Below are 27,366 nucleotides of genomic sequence, written 5' to 3'. Positions count from 1 at the left end.
GGCCGCGTACAGCTCCCACCTCCATCCATTCTCCCATTTTTTAGGCACCAACATACTAATCCTGAAATCGTGCTGGGTGGGCGAAACACCTAAGTGCTCGTGTAGCCAGGCTAAAACTTGTTTCCGGCTGTAATCCAGTGGCAAATTAAGTTCTATACCAAACAACCGGAAATCGGTAAGGTCTACCCCGCTGTCTTCATATCTGATTCACCATAGTAAATTCTAAAAGGGACTAAATCGGTCGACATTCCTGTTTGCATCGTGCAAAATATCATGTAAGTTAATTGAGGTACCCTTAAAATTTATACCGTAAAACTAACCCTAATCTACAACTACATCCAAAACTAATAACTAATCTAAAACTAACCCTAAAACTAGAAAAAAACAGAGAAACTAATAACTAAACTAACTAACCCTAAACAGAAAAAAAAACTAATAACTAACTCTAAAAGTTAACCTAACCCTAAAACTAAAAGTACTCCTAAAACTAAATCTAGCTAATAAACTAAACGAACAAAATCGAACTAAACTAACAAAACCTAACTAAACTAACTAAAAAAAGAAAAAAAAGTACCTGAGTTCTTGCCTCCAGGGGGCCGGTGGCGGCGCTGTGGGGGTGGCTGCCTGCGCGGGCCATGAGGCCGCCGGCGGTGGCAAGTCCTCTGCCGGATCCGGCGGCCGGCAGCGAGCCCAAGCCGCCCACGCGGCGGAGGAGAAGCGGCGGGCAACGGCGCTCCGGTGAGCGAGAGAGAAAGAGCGAGTGACAGGGAGAACGCGATGGAGAAGATGACCGATAGATATTTTAGGACCCGTCGGCCTTCAGATAGCCGACAGGGTCTTATCGGTTAACCGGGTGCCGACATGCCTATCAGGCCGATATGGATCCACTGGGCTGTCATGTTTGGCTAGGTCGGGTACCTAATCGGCTACTGGGCCGTTGACAGGTCCTGTCGGCCCACCATTTGCCGATAGGGCCGCTATCGGCTAGCCAGAAGTCGACACATACTATATTTACAATTCTTACAATCAAATGCTAGATTTACAATTAATCATTAAAAATATATTATTTAAAAAAATCTCATGCCACTAGGCAAGATGACTTGCATACTCATTCACCTAGGCCGGGCGTATTGCCTCTGGCTTGGAGTCTAGCATCTCTGCCGTGCTCGAAGGCGCCACGCCCGAGCCAATGCTCATTGGTCAGTCCGACATCTCCAGAGTTTCTCTTCAATGAGACAACGACAGATATGATGTGGGCGCCGGAGAGGATCACACGCTTAGGGTGTTCGATGAAATGCCATTGTCGGCTTGGTGTATTTAGTGCAAACAACCAAACATAGAACTATGCATAACTAAATGCAGCCTAACTCCGAATGCACCCAACCAAACAGAGGCACAGACAAATGCAACAGAGTAATACAACTCAACCAAACAACACTAAATTGCATTGACTTATGCAAGCATACCCTATTCTGCATAACCCTTTTATGCAATACAATGTGTCGGGTACCTTAGAACGGGGTACCCCAAGCAAACATCAAAATAAAGCTAGAAGGTAAGCCGTGGGCCCCTCACCTGCCATGACCGAGCCCTCCTCCACCTCGCCTCGAGCCTCGAGCAGGAGGTCTCGGAACAAACTCCGCCTCGCGCGAGGCTCCCTAGGGTAGGCCTCGGCAGGGGGCGCCGAGCCTCGACAGGGGGCGCCGTCTCCGTCTCGCCCGAGGCTCTCCAGGGAAGGCCTCGGCAGGGGTACATTCTCCGTATCGCGCGAGGCGTCTCGCGCAAGGCCTCGGCAAGGAACCTGATCTCTGTCTCGCGCGAGGCCTCATTCTCCGTGTCGCTCGAGGCCGGCTCGTCCGCGGTCCGTCGCCCCCCGCCTCGGCCGACCCTCCCGACAACTCGTCATGTCTCATTAATGCTTCAACCACTCCCGCAATCTCAGCCGGATAGTGGCTCAACGCCACAAGATGGCCGACGCGACCCGAGGTCGCATCAGCGCCATACCGGCCGGGACAGAGCACGACGGGGATTACCGGCCACTGTGTCCTACCACTGTGTCCACGATCAGCGCCATACCGGCCGGGACAGGGCACGACGGGGATTACCGGCCACTGTGTCCTACCACTGTGTCCACGATCAGCGCCATACCGGCTGGGACAGGATACGACGGGGGTTACCGACCACTATGTCCAAACGTTGTACCCATGATCGGCCGCCCGCTCAAGGCCTCGGTACTGTACACCGGGGCCTCGGCGATCTTGGGGTTCGTGCCTACCGAGACCCCCCCACCGCAGTGCCAGCCTCGGCACCGACCAAGTCTCGGCCTCGCGCACAGTCCGTCCACAGTGGCTTGCACGTTCGCCGCCGCGTCCACTCCGTCCCATTCCTGGGGCTCCCACGACGCACAGGATCTGATGGGACGACCACGCCGTCCCAGTACTCCAAGGATGGACCACTCCGACGACCACGCCACCATAGGGACAGGCCACAGGGCTCGGATGTGCCACCCCTATTGGCACGACGCCGCATAGTAATGCATGTACGGTCCTTGTCCTCCCTTCAACTATAAAAGGAGAGGAGTTGGGCCACTTAGGGGGGGCCGGAGAAAAACCTGGTAACACACACACACATTCACACACATCCCTGCCGCCTAAGAGTAACGTCTCAAGCGGCCCGCACGACACCCTGCCGAGACCTGGGACCAGCTCCCTCTCTCCTTTAGCTTGTAACCCCCTACTACGAGCACCTTGGTGCAAGGAATACAAGGTCGATCTCTCAGACTGGACGTAGGGCCTCGATTGCCCAAACTAGTATAAACTTTGTGTCTCTTTGCATCACCATCCGGAATTGGGAGCACGCAGAACAAATTCACTAGTCGGTTGAGGACCCCCCGGTCCGAAACACCGATAGTTGGCGCGCCAGGTAGGGGCGGCTGTGTGTCGGTCTCGTCATCCCAGCAGGTTCCGGATGGCAGACCCCGTACGACCATTGCGTCTCGGCACCGTGGTTTGGTTCGGGAGCCTAGAGTTCATGTCTCTAGGGCATGAGTACGACATGGTGCTCCTCACTCCTCGAGCCCCACCAACCAACGATGAAGTTACGCCCCGGCAGCCCAGGCGCGAGCGGCGTCCGGGCGGCCGCTCTCGCCGCGCTCGCCAAGCACGGCATGAACAAGGCCACCCCGACGCTATGTGAATCCGGGGCGACACGCCACCGCCCGCCGATATCCTACGACCAGCTGTTGGCACAGGGTCCCTGGCTGGGGACCTGTCTAGCCTGAGCTTGGACAAAGGAGACTTGCCTATGGCACGCGGCGATGCCCAGTCGTCCAGCTCCGCTCTACCGCTCCCTAAAGAGCCGACCCCGGCGGGGCAGAATCTAGAGATGGCACCGTCCCCATACCCCTTTGGGTTGAGAAATGCCGCCGCCTCTTATGCCTATGCTTACACTGCCGCTCACGAGCACCCCTCGGAACGCCGCCAGCGCTTCGCTCTCGGCCTAAGCACCCACTCCGACTCCTCGGACGAGGATGAGGCATGGCCCGAGGTGGATTTCTCCGAACTCCACAACCCTGGGGCTTTACGCCAATTCTTGGCCGCAAGCGACTACTGCTTCGGCTACTCCGACTCTGACAACGAAGGCACCTACGCCCCCACTCGCGAATGTTTTCATGTCGGGCTCAGGATGCCGAGGGCGGGCGAAGAGGACGAGGGGGTAGGTAGCCGTTCCCCGCTCCGCCTTGGCGTGGGCGTCGCTACAACTCCACGCGTCGTCCTGCCGGCCGCACGAAATGAGAACGTCGCTCTTGCGTGACCTCAGCGCCCAGACCTAGAACAGCTCCGTGAGCTCCAGGCCAAGGTCGAGCAAGACCAACTCCTTCTGCAGTAGCTTCGAGACTCTCTCGAACAGGAACAACGAGGTCGCGGCGAAGGCGGGGGAGCCCGATGGAGGGCCCTCGACGTGCATCACCGCATCCATAACGACGAAGGGAGTGAGCAACCCCCGATCTTCAATCGCGCTAGCCAGAACATCGCGGCTGCGGCGATGCTGGTTCGCGCAATGCCCAAGCCTTCTACCGCGGAGGGGCGGTGGGTCCGCGGCGAACTCCGAGATCTCCTAGAGACTGCCGCGGTTCAGCAAGCCGAGAGTTCTGCCTCCCGACGGCACGGGGGCGTCTCGAACCTACCCGCGGCACCACCTCGGTAGGACAGGGAAGCCTCGGCTCGCCCCGAACCTGCTCGAGCACCGATAGCTCACAGGGTCCTAGTGCTCCTCGACCGCCTCGACAATCGACACGAGGGGTAGGGAGACCACGAGGTGGTCGGCCGACGACGACGCCACGACGGTGAGGGGCCCACCCGAGGCTACCATGTGCACCGAGGTGACCGCTACGATAGCGAGGAAGACCACAGTCCTTCTCCTGAGCCACCTGGCCCTCAAGTGTTTAGCAGAGCTATCCGTGTCGCCTAGTTCTCGACCTGTTTTCGACAACCAGCCAACCTCGCGAAATACAGTGGCGAGACCAACCCCGAACTCTAGCTTGCCGATTACCACTTGGCCTGCCAGCTAGGTGGCGCGGATGATGACCTGCTCATCATCCGTAACCTCCCCTTGCTCTTGTCAGACTCGGCGCGAGCCTAGCTCGAGCACCTCCCTCCCTCACAAATCCATGACTGGCGTGACTTGGTTAGGGTCTTCGTCGGGAATTTCTAGGGCACATATGTACATCCCGGAAACTCCTGGGACCTTAAGAGTTGCCGCCAGAAATCAGGCGAGTCTCTCCGAGATTTCATCCGGCGCTTCTCCAAGCAGTGCACAGAGTTGCCCAGCGTCGGCGACTCGGAGATCGTCCAGGCTTTCCTCTTTGGCACCACCTACCGAGACCTGGTGCAGGAGCTAGGTCGGAACGTGCCATGCACCGCTGCTGCGGTCCTTGACATCGCCACCAACTTCGCCTCGGGCGAGGAGGCCGTTGGTGCCATCTTCCCCGACAGCGACGCCAAAGGAAAACAGAGAGATGAGGCCCCCGATGCCTCGGTCTCCCACCTCCCTAAGAGAAAGAAAAAGGGGCGCCTAGGGAAGCAGGAGGCCATGGAGGCTGATCTGGTCGGGGTCGTAGAACGCAAGAATCCCCGAGGCCCCAAAGGCCCTAGGCCTTTCGACGACATGCTCAAGAAACCATGCCCTTATCACCAAGGCCCGGTCAAGCACGCCCTCGAGGATTGCTCCATGCTGCGACGTTACTACGCCAGGCTCGGGCTCCCCGACGACGACACCAAGCAGAAGGGCGCCGGTGACCGGGACAAGGACAAGGACGACGGGTTCCCCGAAGTACGCAACGCCTTCATGATCTTCAGCGGGCCCTCGGCATGCCTTACGGCGCGGCAGCGCAAGAGGGAACGCCGAGAAGTCTTCTCGGTCAAGGTAGCCACCCCCTAGTACCTTGACTGGTCTCGAGAGGCGATCACCTTTCGATCGAGATGACCACCCTGACCATGTTCCGAATCCCGGGCAGTACCCACTGGTTGTCGACCCGATCATCGGCAACACCTGACTCTCCAAGGTGTTGATGGACGGAGGCAGCGGCCTCAACATCCTCTATGCCAACACCCTGGAACTCTTGGAGATCGACCGGTTGAGGCTCCGAGGCGATGTCGCACCCTTCCACGGCATCGTGCCAGGGAAGCGCACGCAACCCCTCGGGCGCATCGACCTTCCCGTCTGCTTTGGCACCCCCTCCAACTACCGCAAGGAAGTCCTCACCTTCGAGGTAGTCGGGTTCAGGGGAGCCTACCATGCCATCCTGGGGCGGCTGTGCTACGCCAAGTTCATGGCAGTGCCCAACTATAGCTACCTCAAGCTCAAGATGCCAGGCCCTAGCGGTGTCATCACAATTGAGTCCACGTACGAACATGCATACGACTGCGACATCGAATGCATCGAGTACGCCGAGGCTCTTGCAGAGGCCGAGACCCTCATCGCCCACCTCGACCAACTCAGTGGCGAGGTGCCTGACTCCAAGCGTCGCGCGGGGGCATTCGAGCCCGCTGAAACTATCAAACTCATCCCGGTCGACCCCGCCTGCCCCGATGACCAAGCGCTGAGGATCAGCGCCACCCTCGACATCAAATAGGAAGCCGTGCTCATCGACTTTCTCCGTACGAACACCGACATATTCGCATGGAGTCCCTCGGACATGTCGGGCATACTAGGGGAAGTCGCCGAGCACGCCCTGGACATCCGGGCCGGATCTAGACCGGCGAGGCAACGCCTGCGCCGCTTCGACGAAGAAAAGCGCAGGGCCATTGGAGAGGAGGTGCAGAGACTCTTGGCGGCCGGGTTCATCAAGGAAGTGTCTCACCCAGAGTGGTTGGCTAACCCTGTGTTAGTCAAAAAGAAAAATGGGAAATGGAGGATGTGTGTAGACTACACCGGTCTAAACAAAGCCTGTCCAAAGGTCCCCTTCCCATTACCTCGAATCGATCAAATTGTTGATTCCACTGCAGGGTGCGAGACCCTGTCTTTCCTTGATGCGTACTCTGGTTACCATCAGATCAGGATGAAAGAGTCCGACCAGCTCGCAACTTCTTTCATCACACCGTTCAGCATGTACTGCTACGTGACGATGCCCTTCGGCCTCAGAAACGCAGGTGCCACATACCAACGGTGCATGACCCAGGTCTTTGGAGACAACATAGGGCGGGCCGTCGAGGCCTACGTAGACGACATCGTGGTCAAGACCAGAAAGGCCGAGGGTCTCGTCGACGACTTGAGGATAACCTTCAAATGCCTTAGGGAGAAGGGCATCAAGCTCAACCCCGAGAAGTGTGTGTTCGGGGTTCCCCGAGGCATGCTCTTGGGATTCATAGTCTCGGAACGCGGCATTGAAGCCAACCCGGAGAAGGTCTCGGCCATAACCAGCATGGGACCAATCAGAGACCTCAAGGGAGTGCAGAGGGTCATGGGATGCCTTGCGGCCCTGAGCCGCTTCATCTCGCGCCTCGGCGAAAAAGGTTTGCCCCTGTACCGACTCTTGAGAAAGTTCGAGCGTTTCTCTTGGACCCTCGAGGCCGAGGAAGCCCTCGACAGACTCAAGAGCCTGCTCACCAATCCTCCCATCCTGATACCCCCGGCCATGGACGAGGTCCTCCTACTCTACGTCGCCACAACAACCCAAGTGGTCAGCGCCGCCGTAGTGGTAGAGAGGCAGGAAGAAGGGCATACTCTACCCACCCAACGACCTGTTTATTTCATCAGCGAGGTGCTCTCTGAGACCAAAGCACGCTACCCCCACATCCAGAAACTGGTCTACGCCGTGGTCCTGGCCCGGCGCAAACTGCGCCACTACTTCGAGTCACACCCAGTGACCGTGGTATCATCCTTCCCCCTGGGCGAGATAGTTCATAACCGGGAGGCCTCGGGCAGGATAGCCAAGTGGGCTGTCAAACTTATGGGGGAAACCTTGACCTTTGCGCCTCGAAAAGCGATCAAGTCTCAGGTCTTGGCCGATTTCGTGGCTGAATGGATAGATACCCAACTGCCACCCACTCAAATTCAGACGGAATACTGGACCTTGTACTTCGATGGATCCCTGATGAAGACCGGGGCGGGCGCGGGTCTACTCTTCATTTCACCCCTCGGAGTACACATGCGCTACATGGTGCGGCTCCACTTCGCCGCCTCCAACAACGTGGCCGAATACGAGGCCCTCATCAACGGCTTACAAGTCGCCATCGAACTTGGGGCACGACGCCTCGACGTCCGAGGTGACTCGCGGCTCATCATAGATCAAGTGATGAAGGAGTCAAACTGCCTCGACCCCAAAATGGAGGCTTACTGCAAGCTGGTACGACGCCTAGAAGACAAGTTCGACGGTCTCGAGCTAAATCACGTCGCGCGGAAGTACAACGAAGCTGTCGACGAGCTGGCAAAGATGGCCTTAGCACGGGCCCCGGTCCCCCCGAACGTCTTCGCCAGAGACCTCCACAAACCTTTCATTGGATACACCTCGGCAACAGAGGAGGGCCCACCTGTGGAACCCACGGCGAAGCTCGACGCCCGCTATGCTACCGAGACCCCCTCGACCAAGCCCGAGGTCATGGAAGTCAACGCCGAGCCTCCACGGACTGATCAGGACGTGGATTGGCGAGTCCCGTTCCTTGATTGGCTCGATCGGGGGGAGCTTCCTGACGACAAAACCGAAGCACGGCGGCTTGCGAGGCGAGCCAAGACCTACGCCCTCTACAACGACGAATTGTACAGGCGAAGTCCCTCAGGTGTCCTCCAACGGTGTATCAGCTCCGAAGCGAGCCGAGCCCTGCTTTGGGACTTACATGCGGGCGCCTGCGGGCACCATGCGGCGCCTTGGATGCTCGTAGGGAACACTTTCCGCCAAGGGTTCTACTGGCCGACGGCGGTCGCCGACGCTACCAAACTAGTACGCTCCTGCGAAGGATGCCAGTACTACGCTCGGCAGACACATCTCCTGGCCCTGGCCCTGCAAACCATCCCCATCACATGGCCGTTCGCCGTATGGGGGCTCGACATGGTCGGGCCTCTACAAAAGGCCCCCGGGGGCTTCACCCATCTATTGGTATCAATTGACAAGTTCTCCAAATGGATCGAGGCTCATCCGATCAATCGAATCAAATCCGAGCAGGCGGTGCTATTCTTCACTGACATCATCCATAGGTTTGGGGTCCCCAACACCATCTTCACCGACAATGGGACGCAGTTCACCGGTAAAAGGTTCCTGACGTTTTGCGACGACCACCACATCCGTGTGGCCTGGTCGGCCGTAGGACACCCAAGGACCAACGACCAAGTAGAGTGTGCCAACGGCATGATCCTACAAGGCCTCAAGCCAAGGATTCACAACCGATTGAAAAAGTTTGGCAAAAAATGGCTCGCCGAGCTCCCGTCGGTCATCTGGAGCCTGAGGAACACTCTAAGCCGAGCCACGGGATTCACGCCTTTCTTCCTAGTCTATGGGGCCGAGGCCATCCTCCCCACTGACTTGGAATATGGTTCCCCGAGGCTGCAAGCCTATAACGAACAAAGTAACCGCACCACCCGAGAGGATGCCCTTGATCAACTAGAGGAAGCCCGAGACGTCGCGCTACTACACTCGGCCAAATACCAGCAGAGCCTACGGTGCTATCTGGCCCGACGCGTCCGAGGCCAAGACTTGAAGGTAGGCGACCTGGTGTTGAGGCTAGCACAGAGCAACAAGGGTCGCCACAAGCTGACCCCGCCATGGGAAGGACCGTATATCATCACCCAAGTGCTGAAGCCTGGGACCTACAAGCTGGCCAACGAGAAGGGCGAAGTCTTCACCAACGCTTGGAACATAGAACATCTACGTCGCTTTTATCCCTAAATTTCCAAGCATTGTATATGTTGTTCCTCGAAATACCATTAAAAAGCGTTCTTTAGTTGGTCTAATTTTTTGAGAAACCCCCCGAGCCCATCGTAGGCCTCGGCAATACAGTAACACGACAAGGAAAACTCGGTTCTGCCTCGGCAGAACCAAGCCTCCCTCGGGGGCTAGATAGGGGACCCCTCCCTAGGTCCCATGCGCCATTCTTCAGTCGTTTTTCGCAAAAAATCCTACGCCAAGTCCCTAGCAGGCTCTGACAAATTAGTTGTAAAAACCCCTCGGACCAAGGTCTGTTTCCTAAGCGAGAGGCCGGTAGAGTCACGAGACGGCCTATGCCTCTGGGCTACGGCCCTCCCTCACTACCTCTCGCTCAAGGGACGGCTTAGGCCCCAAGGGGGTGTTTTGCAAACAAAATCCGATCAGGAGCGACAGAGGGCAGAGGCTCGTAAACATAAGAAAAACAACTAGGAAACACAAGTACTTCAAAAGTAAAGGCCTCGACGGCCACAAGCGTTACGGTACAAAAAATAACCCCTATTCTATTTTTACATAGCCCCCAGGGCCCAGATCAAGGCTCAGGGCCTTCAGCGTCGGCAGATGGTAGGGGAGGAACCACCTCCTCTTCGAAGAGCGTCGCCAGCGCCATGCTAGGGCCTTCTACCGCCTCCATCAGCCTCGCCACCGCCGCGTCAGCCTCCTCGTCATCATCAGGCAGAACATAGCCATCACTGATGGCCGGGAGGTCGACGCCAAGGTAGTGAGAGGAGATGACGGCCAGCGCTCGCTTGACACCCGTGTGCAGTGCCCCTCGGAGCCGCTCGCGCATCTGGCTGCTCAGCGCAATCAGGCGGCTCCCAAGGGAGCGGCCTGATTGAACCCCCTCGACCTCCAAGGCCTCGCAGGCAGAAAGGGCAGCACGCTTCAGCGCCTCGTGCTCCCCAATCTCAATCTCGAGCACCGTCTGCACCGTGCTGGAAGCCTCAGTGGCCTGAAGGATCTCCGCCTCCGACTCTGCACCGCAGAAAACGGAATGAAGTCGAGCGAGAGAAAGGACAACCTAAGTTGGGGACGGAAGCCCACGGAGCTCACCCTTGGCCTTCTGCTCCCAGCGACGGGTCTCGGCCTGACAGGCCTCGGCCTTCTCCCTCAACCGTTGGGCCTCGAACCTAGAGGCCTCGGCCGCCCTAGAGGCTTCACTTCCCAGCTCTGCGTCAGACAAGGAAGTCAGGGAGCAAACATAAGGAAAAGGAAACAAAACAAGGGGACTGGAACTCACCCTCGATCGCCCCCTTCAAAACCACAGCCTCGATCTGCGAGGCCTCAACCGCAGCAAGGGCCTCGTTCAGAGCGCCTTTGGTCAGCCGGTGTGCACTCTCCTCTGCCCCCAGCTGCCCGGCGAGGGCCTTGCCCGAGGCCGTCGCCTCTTCGGCCTGGGACCTAAAGCCATCCCGATCGCTGACCGCGTGGGTAAGCTCCTCCTCCAGCTCCTTGACTCGCGCCGCCAAGGGGGCGAGCTACGCCTAGACCGCGGCCGCCTCGACCTTCGCGTCGGCACAGCGAAGGCGGAGGTCCTCCACCTCCGCGCTTCACGCCGACAGAAGCTCGTTAGCATTGGCAAGAAGACCCTTCTGCCGGTGAAGCTGGTCCCAGATGCCTCTCTCCCGCCGGAGAAACACCGACTTCCTAAGCGACCTGGTCTCGAGCTCCTGGGGAAGCAGAGCGAGGGTCATTGGTTGCAACAAAGTCAGGAAAGTAAACGTCGCACGAGAAAGAAAAGCACGAACCTGGGCGACTCCGGGCAGTTCGTCGGCCACCACAGATAGCGTCGTCCGTAGCGACCGCTCCGCCAGCTGGCGATACTGCTCGAAGGTGTTCCAGCGCCCACCCTTAGCCGCATACTCAAGGGTGAACAGAGGCTCCCCCTCAGGGTCGTCCCGGCTCCGCCACAATACCCGCAGGTGGTCCCACCCGCGAGGCTCGGGCCGGACCCGCACAAGGGCCGAGCTTCCCTCGTCCAAGAGCGGTGCTGGCGGCTCCACGGCATTGGTCTCCTCGGCGTTGACCACCTCCCGTGCCCGGGAAGTATCGTTGGAGGAGATCGGATAGCCCAACGGTGGGCCCTGAACCAAGGGCACCACCGAGGTGGTCGCCGCCTGCATCTCCGCCTCCTGCACAGACAGCCTCGCCGCCATCATGACGGTCTTGGTGACCTCGGGGGCTCTGGCCTCTGCAATTATGGCCTCGGCGGTCTCAGGGTCTCTGGCCTCCGCCATCGTGGCCTCAGCAGACGCAGAGATGCCGACCACGGCCACCGCTGTCTCGGCGGTCGCGGGCGCCGTAGCCTCCGTCGCCTCAGCCTCGGAGACCCCGGGGGCCTCAGCAACAAAGGGCATGCCGGCCCCATCCGACTCGTGAGCCTCGCCCCCACAAGGCAGAAGCGCTCCCTCATCCCCTAAAGGAACGACGAACGCACATAAGGTCACAAGGGGTAGGAGGAGACTGAGGAGGTTCAGAGGCTACAACGGCGCATGACTTACCAGCGAAAGGAACCCCCGCGATGGCCGCATCGCGATAGGGGTCAAGTTGCCACCCCTCAGCTTCGCCTCTACCGTCTCCCCCACCCGACGAAGAATCTCCTCCTCGGAAAGGGCGGAGGAGGACATCCGGGTGCCCTCAATGGGCTCACCCGGCTTCATCTCGAATAGCCGCCGCCGCCGAGCCATCAGCGGCAGCACCCTCCGGTGGTGGAACGCGGCCACAACCACAGCCACGGTGAGGCCGTGGCCCCGTAGCCTCACCAGCCCCTCCAGGAGCGGCTCTAGCTTGGGCTGGTCGACCTTCGGGACGCCCCACTTCCACTTCTCTGGGCAACTCCCCACAATCCGCCCGGTGTAGGGGGGAAGCCCTCCATCGTCATTACGAAGGTAAAACCAACTCGTGTACCACCGGCGGTTGGAGGACGCGAGTTGGGCCGAGATGTAGAGGTGCAGGCGGTCCTGACGCACTTGGAGAGTGCAGCCTCCGGCCCTCGCCGCCTTACTCTTGCCCGACGTGCCCGATGGCTTTGTAGTATGCCCCGCCCAGAACAGATGGAGCCACAACTCCCAATGGGGCGCGATCCCTAAATACCCCTTGCAGACGGCAACAAAGATAGCCGCCTGAGCAACAGAATTGGGATTAAAATTGTGGAGCTCCACGCCGTAGTAGTGCGTAAGCGCCTGCATGAACTGGTCCGCCGGGACGCCGAGGCCACGCTCGTGGAAGGAGACGAAGCTTACGACATAGCCGTCGCGAGGCCTCGGCTCCGGCTCGCCTTACGGAGCAATCCATTCCGGCCTGGCGGAGTCAGTCACCGGGCGGAGGAGCCCACCGTCAACAAGCGACTGGAGCATCTCTTCGGTGACGTCTGACGGATCCCAGGGGTCCGCCTCGACGACAATGATATCACCAGCCATGGGTGTGCTGGGGGAGTCAGGTGCGGCGGTGAGTCTTTTCTCTCCCTCCCACGCTTTCACTTTTTTCTCGCTTCCTCCCTAGGCTCGCTCTTCCTCCTCTCCTTCTCGGCACTCGCTGCTCTAGCGACGGCTCGGCGGGGGCGGCGCTGATGCAGGCAAGGTAAGACGAGGAGGGGCAAAACTCCCCGGGTATTTATGCAGGGAGGAGGCGAAATGAGCGGGCGATGAAATCGGGGAGATTTCCCCCCAATCTGGCGCGGTTAACCACGAGCCGATTTCACCGGCCCACGCGCCCACGTCTCCCGCATTAAATGCGAGGACGGTTACGTCCCATCCACCACGCCACGCTCGGCCACTATGGCAGCAGGTACCGTTTCGACTCCCAATAAAACTGCCTCAAAAGGCACGCCACTCGCGGCCGAGCCAATAGGGAAGATATTTCCCGCGGCCTATTCCTTTCATAGGAAGGAACCGGGCTCTGAGCCTATTACGATCTAGGGGTTCGAAGGCTGGACCCCAAAAGGGTTTCGACAGCTGCCCCAGGATAACAGAGTCAGGGGCGACTGCGGGTGAGCCTATTCGGGGCCGAGACCCAAGCGAGCGAAACGCTTGGGATGCCCAAAGTCGTGTCCGAGACCGGCAGGAAAGTATCCGAATGGGATCCCACCGTAGGGAGGCACCGAGCCACCGAGGCCCAACGAACGGCCTCGGCACCCACTAGAGAAATCCTCTGGTACTCTTGGAGTGTGTCTCTGGACCGCTAGCCGTCCCCTAACGAACGGGGTTCGGGCCTCCACTCGGACTACCCGATAACAGCTCACCGGAAGTGCCACCGCTCGTGCCCATCGAGGGTAGCGAGGCACATTCCACCCCTCCTTCCGAGCAAAAAGGAAGCGCGAGGGTCGCATAAAAAGTTAGGGGACCCCTGACGGCCTTCTCGCCCTATGCAGAGGCTAGGGGGCTCCTCCTGCAAATATGCCGAGACCCTCGGCAAACAAACCCTCACACGCGAGGGGCGTATAAAAAGTCAAGGGAACTCCCGATGGCCCTCTCGCTCTGCGCAGAGGCTAGGGGCTCTTCCTGCGACCTTGCCGAGACCAGAATGGGCTCGGCAAACAAACCCTCACGCGCGAGGGGCATATAAAAAGTCAGGGGAACTCCCGACGGCCCTCTCGCTCTGCGCAGAGGCTAGGGGCTCTTCCTGTGACCTTGCCGAGACCAGAATGGGCTCGGCAAACGAACCCTCCATCCAAACGAAAAGGATATGTGAGGGACGAATGAAAAAGTCAGGAGACCCCCGACTGTCCTCTTGCTCCAGGCGGAGGCTCGGGGGCTCCTCTTGCACCCAAAAACCAAGACAAAAACACGATAAAGGGCACCGAGCCCGTTACGGTCCAGGGGTTCGAAGGCTGGGCCTCCAAGAGGTTTCGACAGCCGCCCCAAGGCAACAGAGTCAGGGACGACTTCGGGGCGAGCCTGCGAATGGCCCAGGCCCGAACGAACAGTCGCTCGGGGCGTCCTAAGTCGTGTCCGAGACCGACAGGAAAGTATCCGAATGGGATCCCACCGTAGGGAGGCACCGAGCCACCGAGGCCCAGCGAATGGCCTCGGCACCCACTAGAGAAATCCTTTGGTACTTTTGGAGTGCGTCTCTGGACCGCTAGCCGTCCCCTAGCGAACGGGGCTCGGGCCTCCACTCGGACTACCCGATAACAGCTCACCGAAAGTGTCCACGCTCGCGCCCATCGAGGGTAGCATGGCACATTCCACCCCTCCTTCCAAGCGAAAGGAAGCGTGAGGGACATACCCAACGTCAGGGGGACCCCTGACGAACCTCTCGCTCCATGCGGAGGCTAGAGGGTCATTTTTTTGCAACCTCGCCGAGACCCCCGCAACCCGAACTTGCGCTTATGGGCTCGGCAAATGCAATAAGAACTGATCACTCAAACGCGAAAATGGAGAAAGCCCCTGGAGGAGTAACTTCACTCCTCCAGGGGCTCGGGGGCTACACCCGGCGGGTGCGCTCACGCGCACCCACCGGAATCTCAGAAAACAAACCAATTCCTACGGAGCAGGCATAAACCCAGCCTCAACGAACCCTCAGGGAGAGTGCACGCACTCACCCCGAGGCTCGGGGGCTACTATCGGGTACCTTAGAACGGGGTACCCCAAGCAAACATCAAAATAAAGTTAGAAGGTAAGTCGTGGGCCCCTCACCTGCCACGACCGAGCCCTCCTCCACCTCGCCTCGAGCCTCGAGCAGGAGGTCTCAGAACAAACTCCGCCTTGCGCGAGGCTCCCCAGGGTAGGCCTCGGCAGGGGGCACCGAGCCTCGGCAGGGGGCGCCGTCTTCGTCTCACCCGAGGCTCTCCAGGGAAGGCCTCGGTAGGGGTACATTCTCCGTATCGCGCGAGGCGTCTCGCGCAAGGCCTCGGTAAGGAACCTGATCTCCGTCTCGCGCGAGGCCTCATTCTCCGTGTCGCTCGAGGCCGGCTCGTCCGCGGTCCGTCGCCCCCCGCCTCGGCCGACCCTCCCGACAACTCGTCATGTCTCATTAATGCTTCAACCACTCCCGCAATCTCAGCCGGATGGTGGCTCAACGCCACAAGATGGCCGACGCGACCCGAGGTCGCATCAGCGCCATACCGGCCGGGATAGAGCACGACGGGGATTACTGGCCACTGTGTCCTACCACTGTGTCCACGATCAGCGCCATACCGGCCGGGACAGGGCACGACGGGGATTACCGGCCACTGTGTCCTACCACTGTGTCCACGATCAGCGCCATACCGGCTGGGACAGGGTACGACGGGGGTTACCGACCACTATGTCCAAACATTGTACCCATGATCGGCCGCCCGCTCAAGGCCTCGGCACTGTACACCAGGGCCTCGGCAATCTTGGGGTTCGTGCCTACCGAGACCCCCCCCCCCCACCGCAGTGCCAGCCTCGGCACCGACCAAGTCTCGGCCTCGCGCACAGTCCGTCCACAGTGGCTTGCATGTTCGCCGCCGCGTCCACTCCGTCCCATTCCCGGGGCTCCCACGACGCACAGGATCTGATGGGACGACCACGCCGTCCCAGTACTCCAAGGATGGACCACTCCGACGACCACGCCACCACAGGGACAGGCCACAGGGCTCGGACGTGCCACCCCTATTGGCACGACGCCGCATAGTAATGCATGTACGGTCCTTGTCCTCCCTTCAACTATAAAAGGAGAGGACTTGGGCCACTTAGGGGGGGGGCCGGAGAAAAACCTGGTAACACACACACACATTCACACACATCCCTGCCGCCTGAGAGCAACGTCTCAAGCGGCCCGCACGACACCCTGCCGAGACCTGGGACCAGCTCCCTCTCTCCTTTAGCTTGTAACCCCCTACTACGAGCACCTCGGTGCAAGGAATACAAGGTCGATCTCTCAGACTGGACGTAGGGCCTCGATTGCCCGAATCAGTATAAACCTTGTGTCTCTTTGCATCACCATCCGGAATCGGGAGCACGCAGAACAAATTCACTAGTCGGTTGAGGACCCCCCGGTCCGAAACACCGACACGATGATTGCGATGATTACAGAGACTAAATTCTATGTATTTGCTATGAATATTAAAATGGAATTTTAAACTATTCTAGTTTTATTAAAAGTATATTAGAAATTAGCAAGGCGACCTACACAATTGCACAGCTGGCCTTGTTCGCTTCGCTGAAAAGACAAGCTGAAAAATATTGTTGGCTGATTTGTTGTAAGAGAAAAACAATGTTCCTTCACCGAAAAAGTACATCTCAAAACACTATTCAAAATATACAAATTAGTTTGCACCTTTGTCACCAGTTTGACTCCCATGTCTTACTTTGAAGTCAATAGCTGCATTAGCAATTGTTGTCAACGAAAATAGTTGTTCCACCATGAGCTATGTACACGCTATATCTTTTTTTGGGGGTTTGGTTAATGCTGACTTTGAGCTATATATATATTATTATGGACCCAAACTTCGGAAGGTAGATCACATTAATGGCGTTAACCAAAGAATAAAAAATATATCAAATTTTTATCATTAGCTCTATATTACACCTTCCTTAGTTGAGCGGTTGATGCTATCGGGTCTTATATTTTGAACTTTCCTATTTAATTTTGTTAACTCTCATACTGATTCTTTTTATTTTTTTCTATTATATATCCATATCAAAAGATAATTTGAATTGCAACTTTCAATTTCCTTTTATTCCGAAACAAAGATTCAATCACTTATAGCAAGTGTAAATTGAGAAGCCATTTTATAATGACATGTGTTGGTAATAGAGAAATCGGCATAATGGTGTTTCTAGGTTAAAATTTGTGTAGTGGCAGTGGTGTGGAATTTATCAGCAGGTAGAGGGAATTTATCCACCGTACCCTGCGAGTTGACAAGCCAAAAGAGCCACCAATCATTACTGTATTCTAGAAAACAGCAGTCAGCAGGAGTATTGGTAACAAACGAGAGGAGCATCAGAACTGACCAGTCACTTGCAGCACCCTTAATTTGCCGTAATGGCCTAATGGGCACTGGGCAGACCACGAACAGTGAACCCATACACGCATAGGTGACGAAGGTAAGCATCAAGAGCTACTTCGACTAATCTAGTGAAGAAATTTGAGCAGTTCCTTCCCCTCTTTGGTCCGCAGTTCCTTCTTCCCGAACGGCAGCTGTACCTCGGTAAGCTTTGGGCACCCAGATAGCTGGACATGCTGTATGGAGGCAAGGCCCTGCAATCCTCCGATGGATGACAACTCCAGGCAGTGACTTATAACCAGGCATTTCAGCATGTTTGAGCCGATCGAGTTCAACGGGATGAGCTTGATGCGTTGACATGAATCCAACTGCAGGAGGGTGAGAGAGGCGAGGTTCTGTAGGCAGGCTGGAAATGACCTCTCCAGCTCACTGCCATCCACTATACAGAGTCGTCGGAGTGAGGGGGGCAAAACCATTTCCCGTGGGCACTCCAGCTTGCTACATCGACAGATTTTTAGGTCCTGTAGGCAAACAAATTCAGCAAAACGATGGACTGGTATTGATTTTAGATCCCAACAGTCCTCAAGCACTATCGACTTGATGGATGGCAGTGTCTCTGGGATCAAGAACTGCTCGAGATTTGTTAGCCTAATGCATCTGTAAACACGTAAAGCAGTGAGGCATGTAAAGGCAAAGGGGGCAATGCCATTGTTGTGACTGCCGCTGCTGCTTGCATGTTGTGTTCCATCATCCCCCGTTAAACCAGCTTGTGTTCTGCCAGGCAAGCAGGGGATTGATAAACTTTGAAAGTGACCACAATAGGAAAGCTCCAGGCTTCTTAAAGTTGGTAAGTCTTCTGGTTTAAACCAGCTTGGAAGCGTATCACCAGCAAAGCCATCGATTGTAAGGTATTTAATTCTTGAATGAGGACGCAAGCATTTGAGCACTCCATTCTCACTGCTCTTCAACCAAGTTGGTCCCTCTGCCACTGTAGAACAAGTTCCTTGAGGTATTGTTTGTCAACAAGTTTAGCCTCAGCAGCCTCTTCCTCACTCCCAACATTAGCAAGAGATCTGATAGCGAGCCTTCCATTGAGCTGATTCATGAACTTCAGTTCACCAATTCCACGTCCATTCTTTTTTCCAACTCTGAACTCACTCAAGTTTCGTAGACAAGACAGATTTCCAAGACCACTGACCCTTGATAAGGCTTGAGAGGCACCCGCTGGAAGTGCTAGCTGACGCAAGTTGATTAGCTTTGTTACATCCTGATGGATTCTTTTCAGACTTGAACGACTTGCATCAAGAACTTGTAGGCTATAAAGGCACCAGAGTTTGTCGGGTAATTCTTGTACAGTGCTATGAGATATATAAAGATAACGGAGACTATTCAATTCACATATGCTTTCGGGTAGCTTTACCAGCTTGCAACCTTTTAGGCTCAAATATAGAATGTTGGAAAGCTGATTGAACCAGGTAATTTTAATTTTTTTTTTAAACAATGGCAGGAGCTCTACCTTTCAATTAAGACGAATGAAGTTTATATACAAGCAAAAGGTAGCCAAGCGTGGCGCCAAACCCCACGAAAGGTTACCCACCCACGCAACGCGACAGAGTACACACTACCATGAGTCATCGTTGCCGAGCATAGTTGCAAAGCAGTTAGCAGCTCCGACTTCCCATGGCAAAACACCGACAACCCATCATAAGATGTCAGACCAACGGACCCGAAGCAGTAGGTTGCAGCAGGTCATCGTTGCCGAGCTCATCGGCCCCGCGAAGAGCAGCTCCGACTTCCTGCCATGATCCCACGGCCCGCCCGTAGCGATTGCCGAGCCTCTAAAGCTGAAAACCCAGCCGTCGGAGAAGGAGGGTTCGACACGCGTCATCGTTGCCGAGCTACACCCCCTGATGCAGCAGCTCCGACTTCGCGATGCAGAACTCGCCGTCTCGCACCAACCGGGCGCCGAGAGGCGGAGGACATCCGCTGAAGGAGACATCACGGCCGAGACGAATTTCCACAGTGACGCCTTCAGGAAGGGTACGACGCCGAATGCGTCGCCGTCGCTTGTCCAGGAAAGGACCGTGTTTTCACCCGTGGAAGACAGGCTGGGGGCACAAGAACACGACGCCCCCAACAAGGAAAACGGCGCCCACAGGCGTCGCCGTCGCCAAGGCTTTCGCCCGAGGTGCCCCTAGCACATACGTCGAGCCAAGATGCTGGACCGTAGCCCGTCGCCACCGTCGTCGTCACTGCCATCCCGCAGAAGCTTCTCTAGAGGGGCATCGACCCGCCGGCTGCTCACAACAGCCGCACAGCTGCGTCGGCCGCCACCCCCTCCGATCGGGCAATATGCAGGACTGGACTTACCCTGCTACGCGCGTCACCCTGCAGCACGCCGAAGCCGTCGCCAGCTACCGTCGCCGGCACAAGCACCCGCCGTCGACGCTGCCGACCTCCGCCAGCCACCGTCAGGCGCATGCCCCACCACGGGCGCCGCCCCCTGCCCCGGGGGCACCGGATGTGGCCGTGGCGCCAGATCCAGTGTCCCCAGCAGGCGCCGCCGCCTCCACGCCAAGGTCGAGGAGGAAAGGGGGAAGCGGAGGAGGAAAAAGGAGTCCCCGCCACCGCCCGGCGCCTGCACGGGCACTGGCCAGCGCCGCCGCAGCCGTAGCAGGTTGCCCCGCCGAGCCCCACGCGGCTCGCGCGAGGGCACGCCCCGCCGCCCCGCTACAATGCACGCCGCCAACACTGCCGAGCGCGAGGAAGAGGAAGAGGCCCGCCCCAGGCCGACGAAGCCGCCACCGCGCGCGCCCCTGGGCGCAGCGCCCCGAACCCCACGGATCCGGCGACAGCGCGGCGCCATGGACAGGAGCCGCCGCCACCAACGCCCAGCGCCCGCCCAGGTGCTGCCCGCCGGAGATCCGCGCGGATCCGGTCGCCGACGCAAGGAGACCGCCGCCGAAGACGCTGGCGCCGTCCCCAGCCTCAGCGACGTCGCCGAGCCCTAGGAAGCCACACGCGAGCTCGTCCTCGACCGTCGCAGCTCCCACCGCGAAGAAGAGCCTCGCCGCCATCCTCCCGGCAAGCCGCACGGCCATGCCGGCGGCCCGCTCCCGCGATGGCGCGGCTGGAGAGAGGGAGGGAAGGAAGAGAGGCGCTAGGTTTTGGGTTCGCCTCCCGTGTCGCCTGCGTGGGGCGACGCGGGGGCGGGAGAGCTCAAACTAATTGTTACCAGGCCCACCAGGTAATTTTAACATCAAATCCGATTCTGAGCCTAAGCGAATGCAATTTATTGAAATGTTGAATGTCTCCCATTCTGGTCAAGGATTCACCATCCACTTCAATTGACATGTGACGGACTATACTATGCATTCGGTTGCTTAAATCTTGCATTACAAAGCATTCATCCATAGAAAAGGACACTGCCATATCATGGATCAGGTCATGCATTACGTATCTTTCTTTATTCGGGAACTTTGGATCATCTTGAAAAAGAAATCTATTCCTCAATTCATCCAAGTAACTAATCCCCACGTCTTCAGAACGCATGCTCCCCTCTGGGGCAACAAAGCCCTCTTCCACCCAAATGTCAACTATCTTGTCTCTTTCAAAGCTATAATCCGTCGGAAACATGGAGCAAAACATGAAACATCTCTTTACCTCTTCTGGGAGATACAAATAGCTCAGTTGAAGGGCTGGTAATATCTCGTTCTCTTCATGCCGTAGCTCCCACAGTTCACTCTTCTGGATAGTCCTCCAGTGTTGTTCTGTCAGCCTCATACTCAACAAGCGCCCGAGTGTTTTTGCAGCCAAAGGAGACCCACACAACCTAGTCGAAATACTCCGACCAATATCTTGCAAATGAGGATATGACTCTGGGTCATTTCTACCAAATGCACACTTCTTAAAGAAGTCCCAAAATACATCAGTAGGCAATCCTTCGAGATGGAAAGGCTCACAGTTGCTTGTGGTCACACGAGTAGCAACCACTGGACATCTTGTAGTCACTAAGATCATGCTGCCTTCAGGTCCACGCCTCAGTGGTGCATAAAATGCCTCCCAATCAGCATTAGCGTTCGGCCAAACGTCATCTAACACCAAAAGGAATTTTGGGCACATCTTGAGCCGCTCCATCAATTAGATCTGAAGAGCATTTAGACAATAGGATGGGTTGATTTCCTCCCCAGGGATGGATTCAATGATCTCCTTTGTTATCCTTTTCTTGTCAAAGAAGTCTGAGACACAGACCCATATCATCACACCAAAGTGGTTTTTCACCCTTGGATCATTGTAGATATACTGAGCCAGGGTAGTCTTCCCCACACCGCCAATGCCAACAATCGGGATGACAGAAACATTGCTTTTGCAGTTAATCTCAGCATGTCCAGCCCTGCCGTTGTTTCCTTTTGGTTGCTTGGCTCTGGATGTAGATGCGACACCACTGCCAGCTGTTGCTCTCTTCCCATTAGACCCTGCAGATCTTCTACCCCTGCTGAGTGGCACTCCCAATAGTTCGATCACCTGATCCCGTTGGGCCTCACGCCCAATAATCACACCAAGCATCTCGATCAATGCATTTCGTTCACCATCGCGACCAACAACTTCCGGAGCACTGATGATTGAACTCGTCTCCGGCATGATCTGCGATGGCTCAACGCTCATAAGACCCATAAGATTGAGCATCCCCTCGATGTCAGCCACGACCTTGTCGAGCTTCTCTTGGGTCTCCTTTATCCTTGCTTTGCTACCACGGATATAAGTTTTGGCAAGATTCAGAGAGGAAGATAAGAGTTGACCTGCCCTGCTCCGATCAGCGTCCTCTATCCTTTGCCGCAGCACTTGATCATCCAGCTGGCGGAGAAGGTCCTCTGCATCGTAGGTGGTGTCCTTGAGAGTTTTTTTTATCGGCCGAAATTCACGGAAATTTTCGAAATTTCCGTTCTATCCACAGGGTCCGATAAAATTTGACATCGCCCAAAATTTTCCCTTCTTTCTTGCTATCACACAGACAACCTAAATTCAGCCGTGCGATAATCTCACACTATAATGCTTTATTCTTGTTTTTATTTGTGAACAACTGATGTTTAATAGCTTAGGAATAGTTTCAAATCAAATTCTACGGAATTTTTTCAAAACAATTTGAATTTTTTTTTTAATTTGGTCTAATATTTCCGATATATCTTGATAAATTTTTATTTCCTATAATGAAAACCTATTGCGAGAGAAGCTTCGCGAGCTGCTTGTCCTTGAACATGCCCCACTCGCTGCGACAGCTGAGCATGCGAGCCTTGGGCAAGGTGGCTTGGAGGCGGACCAGGTCGTTGCTCAGCTGGATCCCTTCGAAGAAACTGGTCCCAGCTGAGAGAATCCACTGCAGTGCCTCCATGGCCGTCGAGCCTCCTCAAGGACTGGCGGACGGCAGCACTCGAGGGAGGCTGACAGCAGCGACTGCCCGAAGCCGGTGACGAACGGATCTGGAGAGAGGCGTCTCGATCCGTCCGATCGGGTACGGACGCCGACGGCCAGCGACGGACGACCAAGAAGGCGGCGGGCGGGCGGGCGACAAGAGCTGCACGAGAAGGCGCCTCCGGCCAGGATGGATTGGTTGCGGGAGAGAGAAGAGAAGGCGGCGGGCGGGCGGGCGACAAGAGCGGCACGAGAAGGCGCCGCCGGCCAGGATGGATTGGTTGCTGGAGAGAGAAGAGAAGGTCAACGTCGACGGCCAGCCACGAACCAAGAAGACGGCGAGTGGGCGACAGGAGCTGCACGAGAAGGCACCGCCGGCAAGGATGGAGTGGTCGCGGGAGAGAAAAGAGAAGGTGAACGGCGCGTGCCCTTATTCGCTCTGCAACGAGGGGGAAGTTTCGTGCTAGTGCTAGCCATGTTCTTAGATATTGCTGCTACTTTATGCTCCACTGATCCGGTGAAGTTCTTGTTAAAGCATAGATTCGCCCTTTTCTCGCCAAAGCAATACCGTCCATATTAGAAAAGGCAGGCCACGTCTGCGTGACTACGCCAACTAATAATAATATAGCTTTATTTCTTTTGAACCAAGCGGAGTTTTAAATCCGAGTTTAAGTTTTTGACTGGAATACATGCTACTCTATTCGTTTTTAGGTCTCGTTTGGATACAGTCGGATTCACATCAATCCACATGTATTAGACCGGATTAGAGTGAAACTTGAACTAAATTCCACTGCAACACATATGGATTGAGGTGAATCTGACAACATACAAACAAGGCCTTACAAGAGGCACACACGTATTAAGATTTAAACTTTAGACTCTTTGATCAATCATTTAGCTAACAATTTTAAACTATTATAACACAAACTTTGGTAGGTTAGATTTGTAAGGAATTATACTATTCAATAATCATAAATTTATAAACATAAACGATAATATAATATAAAGTAAATGAATAGTCAAATTATAACTTATGAGACTATGTCATTCTAAACTACACCTCGTAAAGCGGGATGGAGGGATTAATAAACAACAAGCTACCACCATTGGCTTCAAATCGACCATCACTACTGGTTTTTGCAACGGCAATGGACAAGTAGCTCACTACCTATTATTGGCTACTATCAACAATGAAACATGAGTATCACTAGCAAATGTAGCCAACAGCCAGCAGCGACACATGAGCAAAACTATCGGTTGTTGTTGACTACAAAACCGGCAATGATGTGCATTTGCCCCGGTAGTTTACTACCAATAATTTAATTACTGGTACTTTGGCTATAACAACCTTAGCTTTGGTGAACGCCATCATCTATGTACTCTTATTCTTACATGTGCCCAATTAATGTGTGTTATCCACGATCCGTCCTCGGCCTCTTGGTCCCTCGATCCAAGTCTTTGTGTCTGCCTTATTCAACCCTCGGTCCATCATGTATGGACTCCTCGCTTTACCTTCTCCATCCCCTGTTGACCACCTCGACGCACCCAACATCTGCACATTCACAAACCAAGGAATTGAACATGTTTCACAACACACTCAACACAACATAATGTGACACCTCAGATTAGCATAAACAAACACATATGAAATATGAGCTGAAATAAAAAAAAAATCCCAAACCTCTCAACTCTTGTGTCAATTATTCATCACACATGAATGAAAGCACTTCTCAACTTGATCTCTCCATATAGCAGTTACAGTTTTGAGTATTTTCAACCATTCATATAAGCATTTTAAGTCATGCATTTATAATTATAGATGTAGGTAACTTAGGTACATGTTTGGGTTTACTTATGATTATTTTAATTAATAGCGATATGGACAAATTTAAGGATTATTTTTATGTTGTTTTTATAATGGCATCTATGGGTAAATTAAACGAAGGTATTTTTCATAACGGTAGTGGTGGGTCATTTTGTTCAATATACTTAGGAGGTTACTTTATACTATTTTTCTAATGACTGAGGATGGTGATTATTTATTTAGAAAAAATAGATCAAATTGCTCTAATTGAGTGATGACCAAAGTTTATTGAATTGATGGATGAATGTTTATGATTTTTGAGAATTTGGTTTTTTCACAGCACGTCTTGTGGAAATTAATGTGAAGGCTCTGCTTGATATCTTTATTGGCACGGCTTCATCTGTATCTAGTTCCTTTGCCACGATACAATGTAAATCTACGAGCCAGAGCCGACAAAGCTAAAAAAAGTTTCATGTTTTTTCATAGTTCATCTATCTATGAAGATATAGATAAAAAAAGTACCTATAGTGCACGAAAAAATTGAAGCTAGCCGATGCTCTACCAAGTGCAGCCTAAAAGATACTAGTTTCAGACTTCAGTGGCACACATTCTCTTCGATTAGGAATTCTGCTACAAGACTGCAGTGGTTCGATCTATTCATGACTCTGTCATAAAAGCAGAGACATACTAGTATATATGAACAAATGGAGGAATCAGCTTTTAAATTGGAGGCAACATAGAGCTATCATTTGACTAGATTCCTAGAGAAGCTAGCTTGTCCAAAATCTCCAACAGAACCAAAGGGCAGCTCTCGACGAGATGACAGAACCCACTAGTCTGCACGACAGCACCAAGCACTCCCCGCGAAGCTATGAATCCGAGACAAGCGTTCTTGAGCTGCACGCAGCGGTGCTGCTCGGCCAAAGCCAGAGTAGTCGCCACCGTGTCTGCGTCGATGCTACGGCACATCCTCACCTCGCACAGCAGCCTCAGCTTGTCCAGCCCATACCGATCCGCGGCCACCAGCAGGTGCTGCATCGGCACATTCCTGTCCTTGTCGTCGTCCGTGGCAGCGCCACCGTCACCGCCGTCACCGTCCGGCAGAGTGTCCGTGTACACGAAGTGAAGCAGCGCCACGAAGATGGAAGGCTCCATGTCGTCGACCTTGACGCGCGTTGCGGCCTTCTCCTTCATGGGGCCGAAGAGCTCCGCCCTGAACACCGCGGACCTCGCGGCGAGCACGCACCGGTGTGCCGGGAACGACCGCCCGTCTACGACGAACGTCACGTCCGCGCCGTCCCCGTCCCTGAGCATGCTCGCCAGGTCCTGCAGCACGCTGGGCTCCGGGACGACGATGGCGCTCACGTCCTCGACACGGGGGTCTTGGATGACGGTCAGGACGCACCTGACCGTGAAGCCGTCGTTGCTGTCGCGCAGCAGCGTCCGGAAGAGACGCTTGGATTTATGTATCAAGGGGGGCCAGCCCCAGCCTATTAAAGGTGACTTGAAGGTATGCTCCGCGTTTTCCTTCACCCACACTTTGCCATCCTTGCCGAAGACGGTGAAGGTGAACCTTACCCTCACGCCCTCCTGTCCTCCTTCGGGAATCAAGAAGACCGACACTTTGTCTTTATGCTCCGCCGACCTCCCGTCTGGGTAGAGCCTGATGTTCCAGTCGTAGCCGCCGACGTGGAAATTCCTCGAGCTGACAAACTCGCCGACGCCCATGCCTTCGAGCAGCGAGAAGTTGATCACCTCGAAGTTGTGCGCCGCGGTGATGCCTTGTGTCAGGCAACTCGACGACGTCTCTGCCACTGCCACTGGCAGCGATTTGCCGTTCACCGATGGGACGGCACAGGCGTGTGCCATTGTGGAAGACGATTGAAGGTCAATCGGAGGCAACGTAGGGGAGCACCATCAACAAATTGAAGTATATACACACACACCAGAGCACCTGGCCGTCTTGTATAAAATTGGGGCTAGGATGCCGACAGGGATCCGAACTATGACTAGGAGTCCAAAACGGCTAAAGCTGAGAAAATAACTAGGGGAAAGGTTTGGACTTGGATTTGGTTTCTCTCCTAATTTTTTTTCCAGAATCACTTTTTGTGAACCATTGGGCTTGTAGTTTTTGGATTCTATATAAGGGCCCGTTTGGGATGTAGAAAAAAAATCATATTCCTGTATTTTCCTATATAAAATCAAATTGATTTATGCTAAATTTGTGTACGATTTATGTAAAATTTATGTATTCCAAATAGATCCTGATGCCCTCAACAGTCACGATGGTATTCATACACGAGTGGGGATTCAAACGTGGTGACCGAAGAGACTGCATATATAACTTTTCAATGATTATCAAATTGTATTTTGAAAACAATGCATCCATAATCGTGACATCCATGATCGAGACGGGTAAAACTGTTTGACTCCTTGTAGAACGAGAATTGCATTCTTTTTGGCTGACGGAGTATGTTTGTTTGAAAATATTGTTTACTTTAGCTTTGTCTTAAGTCAAAGTTTTCTAACTTCGACTAAGTTTTTAGAAGACCATATTAGCATATACAAATTCAAATAAATACACTATTAAGACATAATCCATACAAAAATTGATGAAAAAATTGATATTCCATACAAAATTTAATGAAACTAATTTGCTATTCCTTGATATCTTTTTTGTGTCACATATCTTTAACTATGGCTCTTATCTCTATATACCTAAAAAGACTCTAAAGTAATCATCTACCCGGTGATTCAAAAAATCGTATACTATCCGGTCGCAAAGACTACACTACCCTGTCACAAAAACTACCAAATACGTACTCC

The 27,366-nt window shown here is 54.6% G+C and overlaps 1 protein-coding gene and 1 pseudogene across 1 annotated transcript; both read right to left on the bottom strand.

The window, feature by feature from the left end:
• Window positions 1–17,339: 17,339 nt before the first annotated feature.
• LOC136498371 (putative disease resistance protein RGA3) lies at window positions 17,340–22,719 on the bottom strand (annotated as a pseudogene).
• A 2,460-nt stretch (window positions 22,720–25,179) lies between these two features.
• Window positions 25,180–26,409, bottom strand: LOC136496136 (BTB/POZ and MATH domain-containing protein 2-like). The gene has a single exon (XM_066491841.1). It carries the CDS (start codon window positions 26,407–26,409, stop codon window positions 25,294–25,296), a length of 1,116 nt encoding a protein of 371 aa, XP_066347938.1. The 3' UTR covers window positions 25,180–25,293.
• Between the last annotated feature and the right edge of the window lie 957 nt (window positions 26,410–27,366).

This window comes from Miscanthus floridulus, chromosome 12, assembly GCF_019320115.1.
Source record: "Miscanthus floridulus cultivar M001 chromosome 12, ASM1932011v1, whole genome shotgun sequence".
Taxonomy (NCBI): domain Eukaryota; kingdom Viridiplantae; phylum Streptophyta; class Magnoliopsida; order Poales; family Poaceae; genus Miscanthus; species Miscanthus floridulus.
The sequence above is the reverse complement of the archived record's forward strand: the minus strand, read 5'-3'. Positions and strand labels throughout refer to the sequence as shown.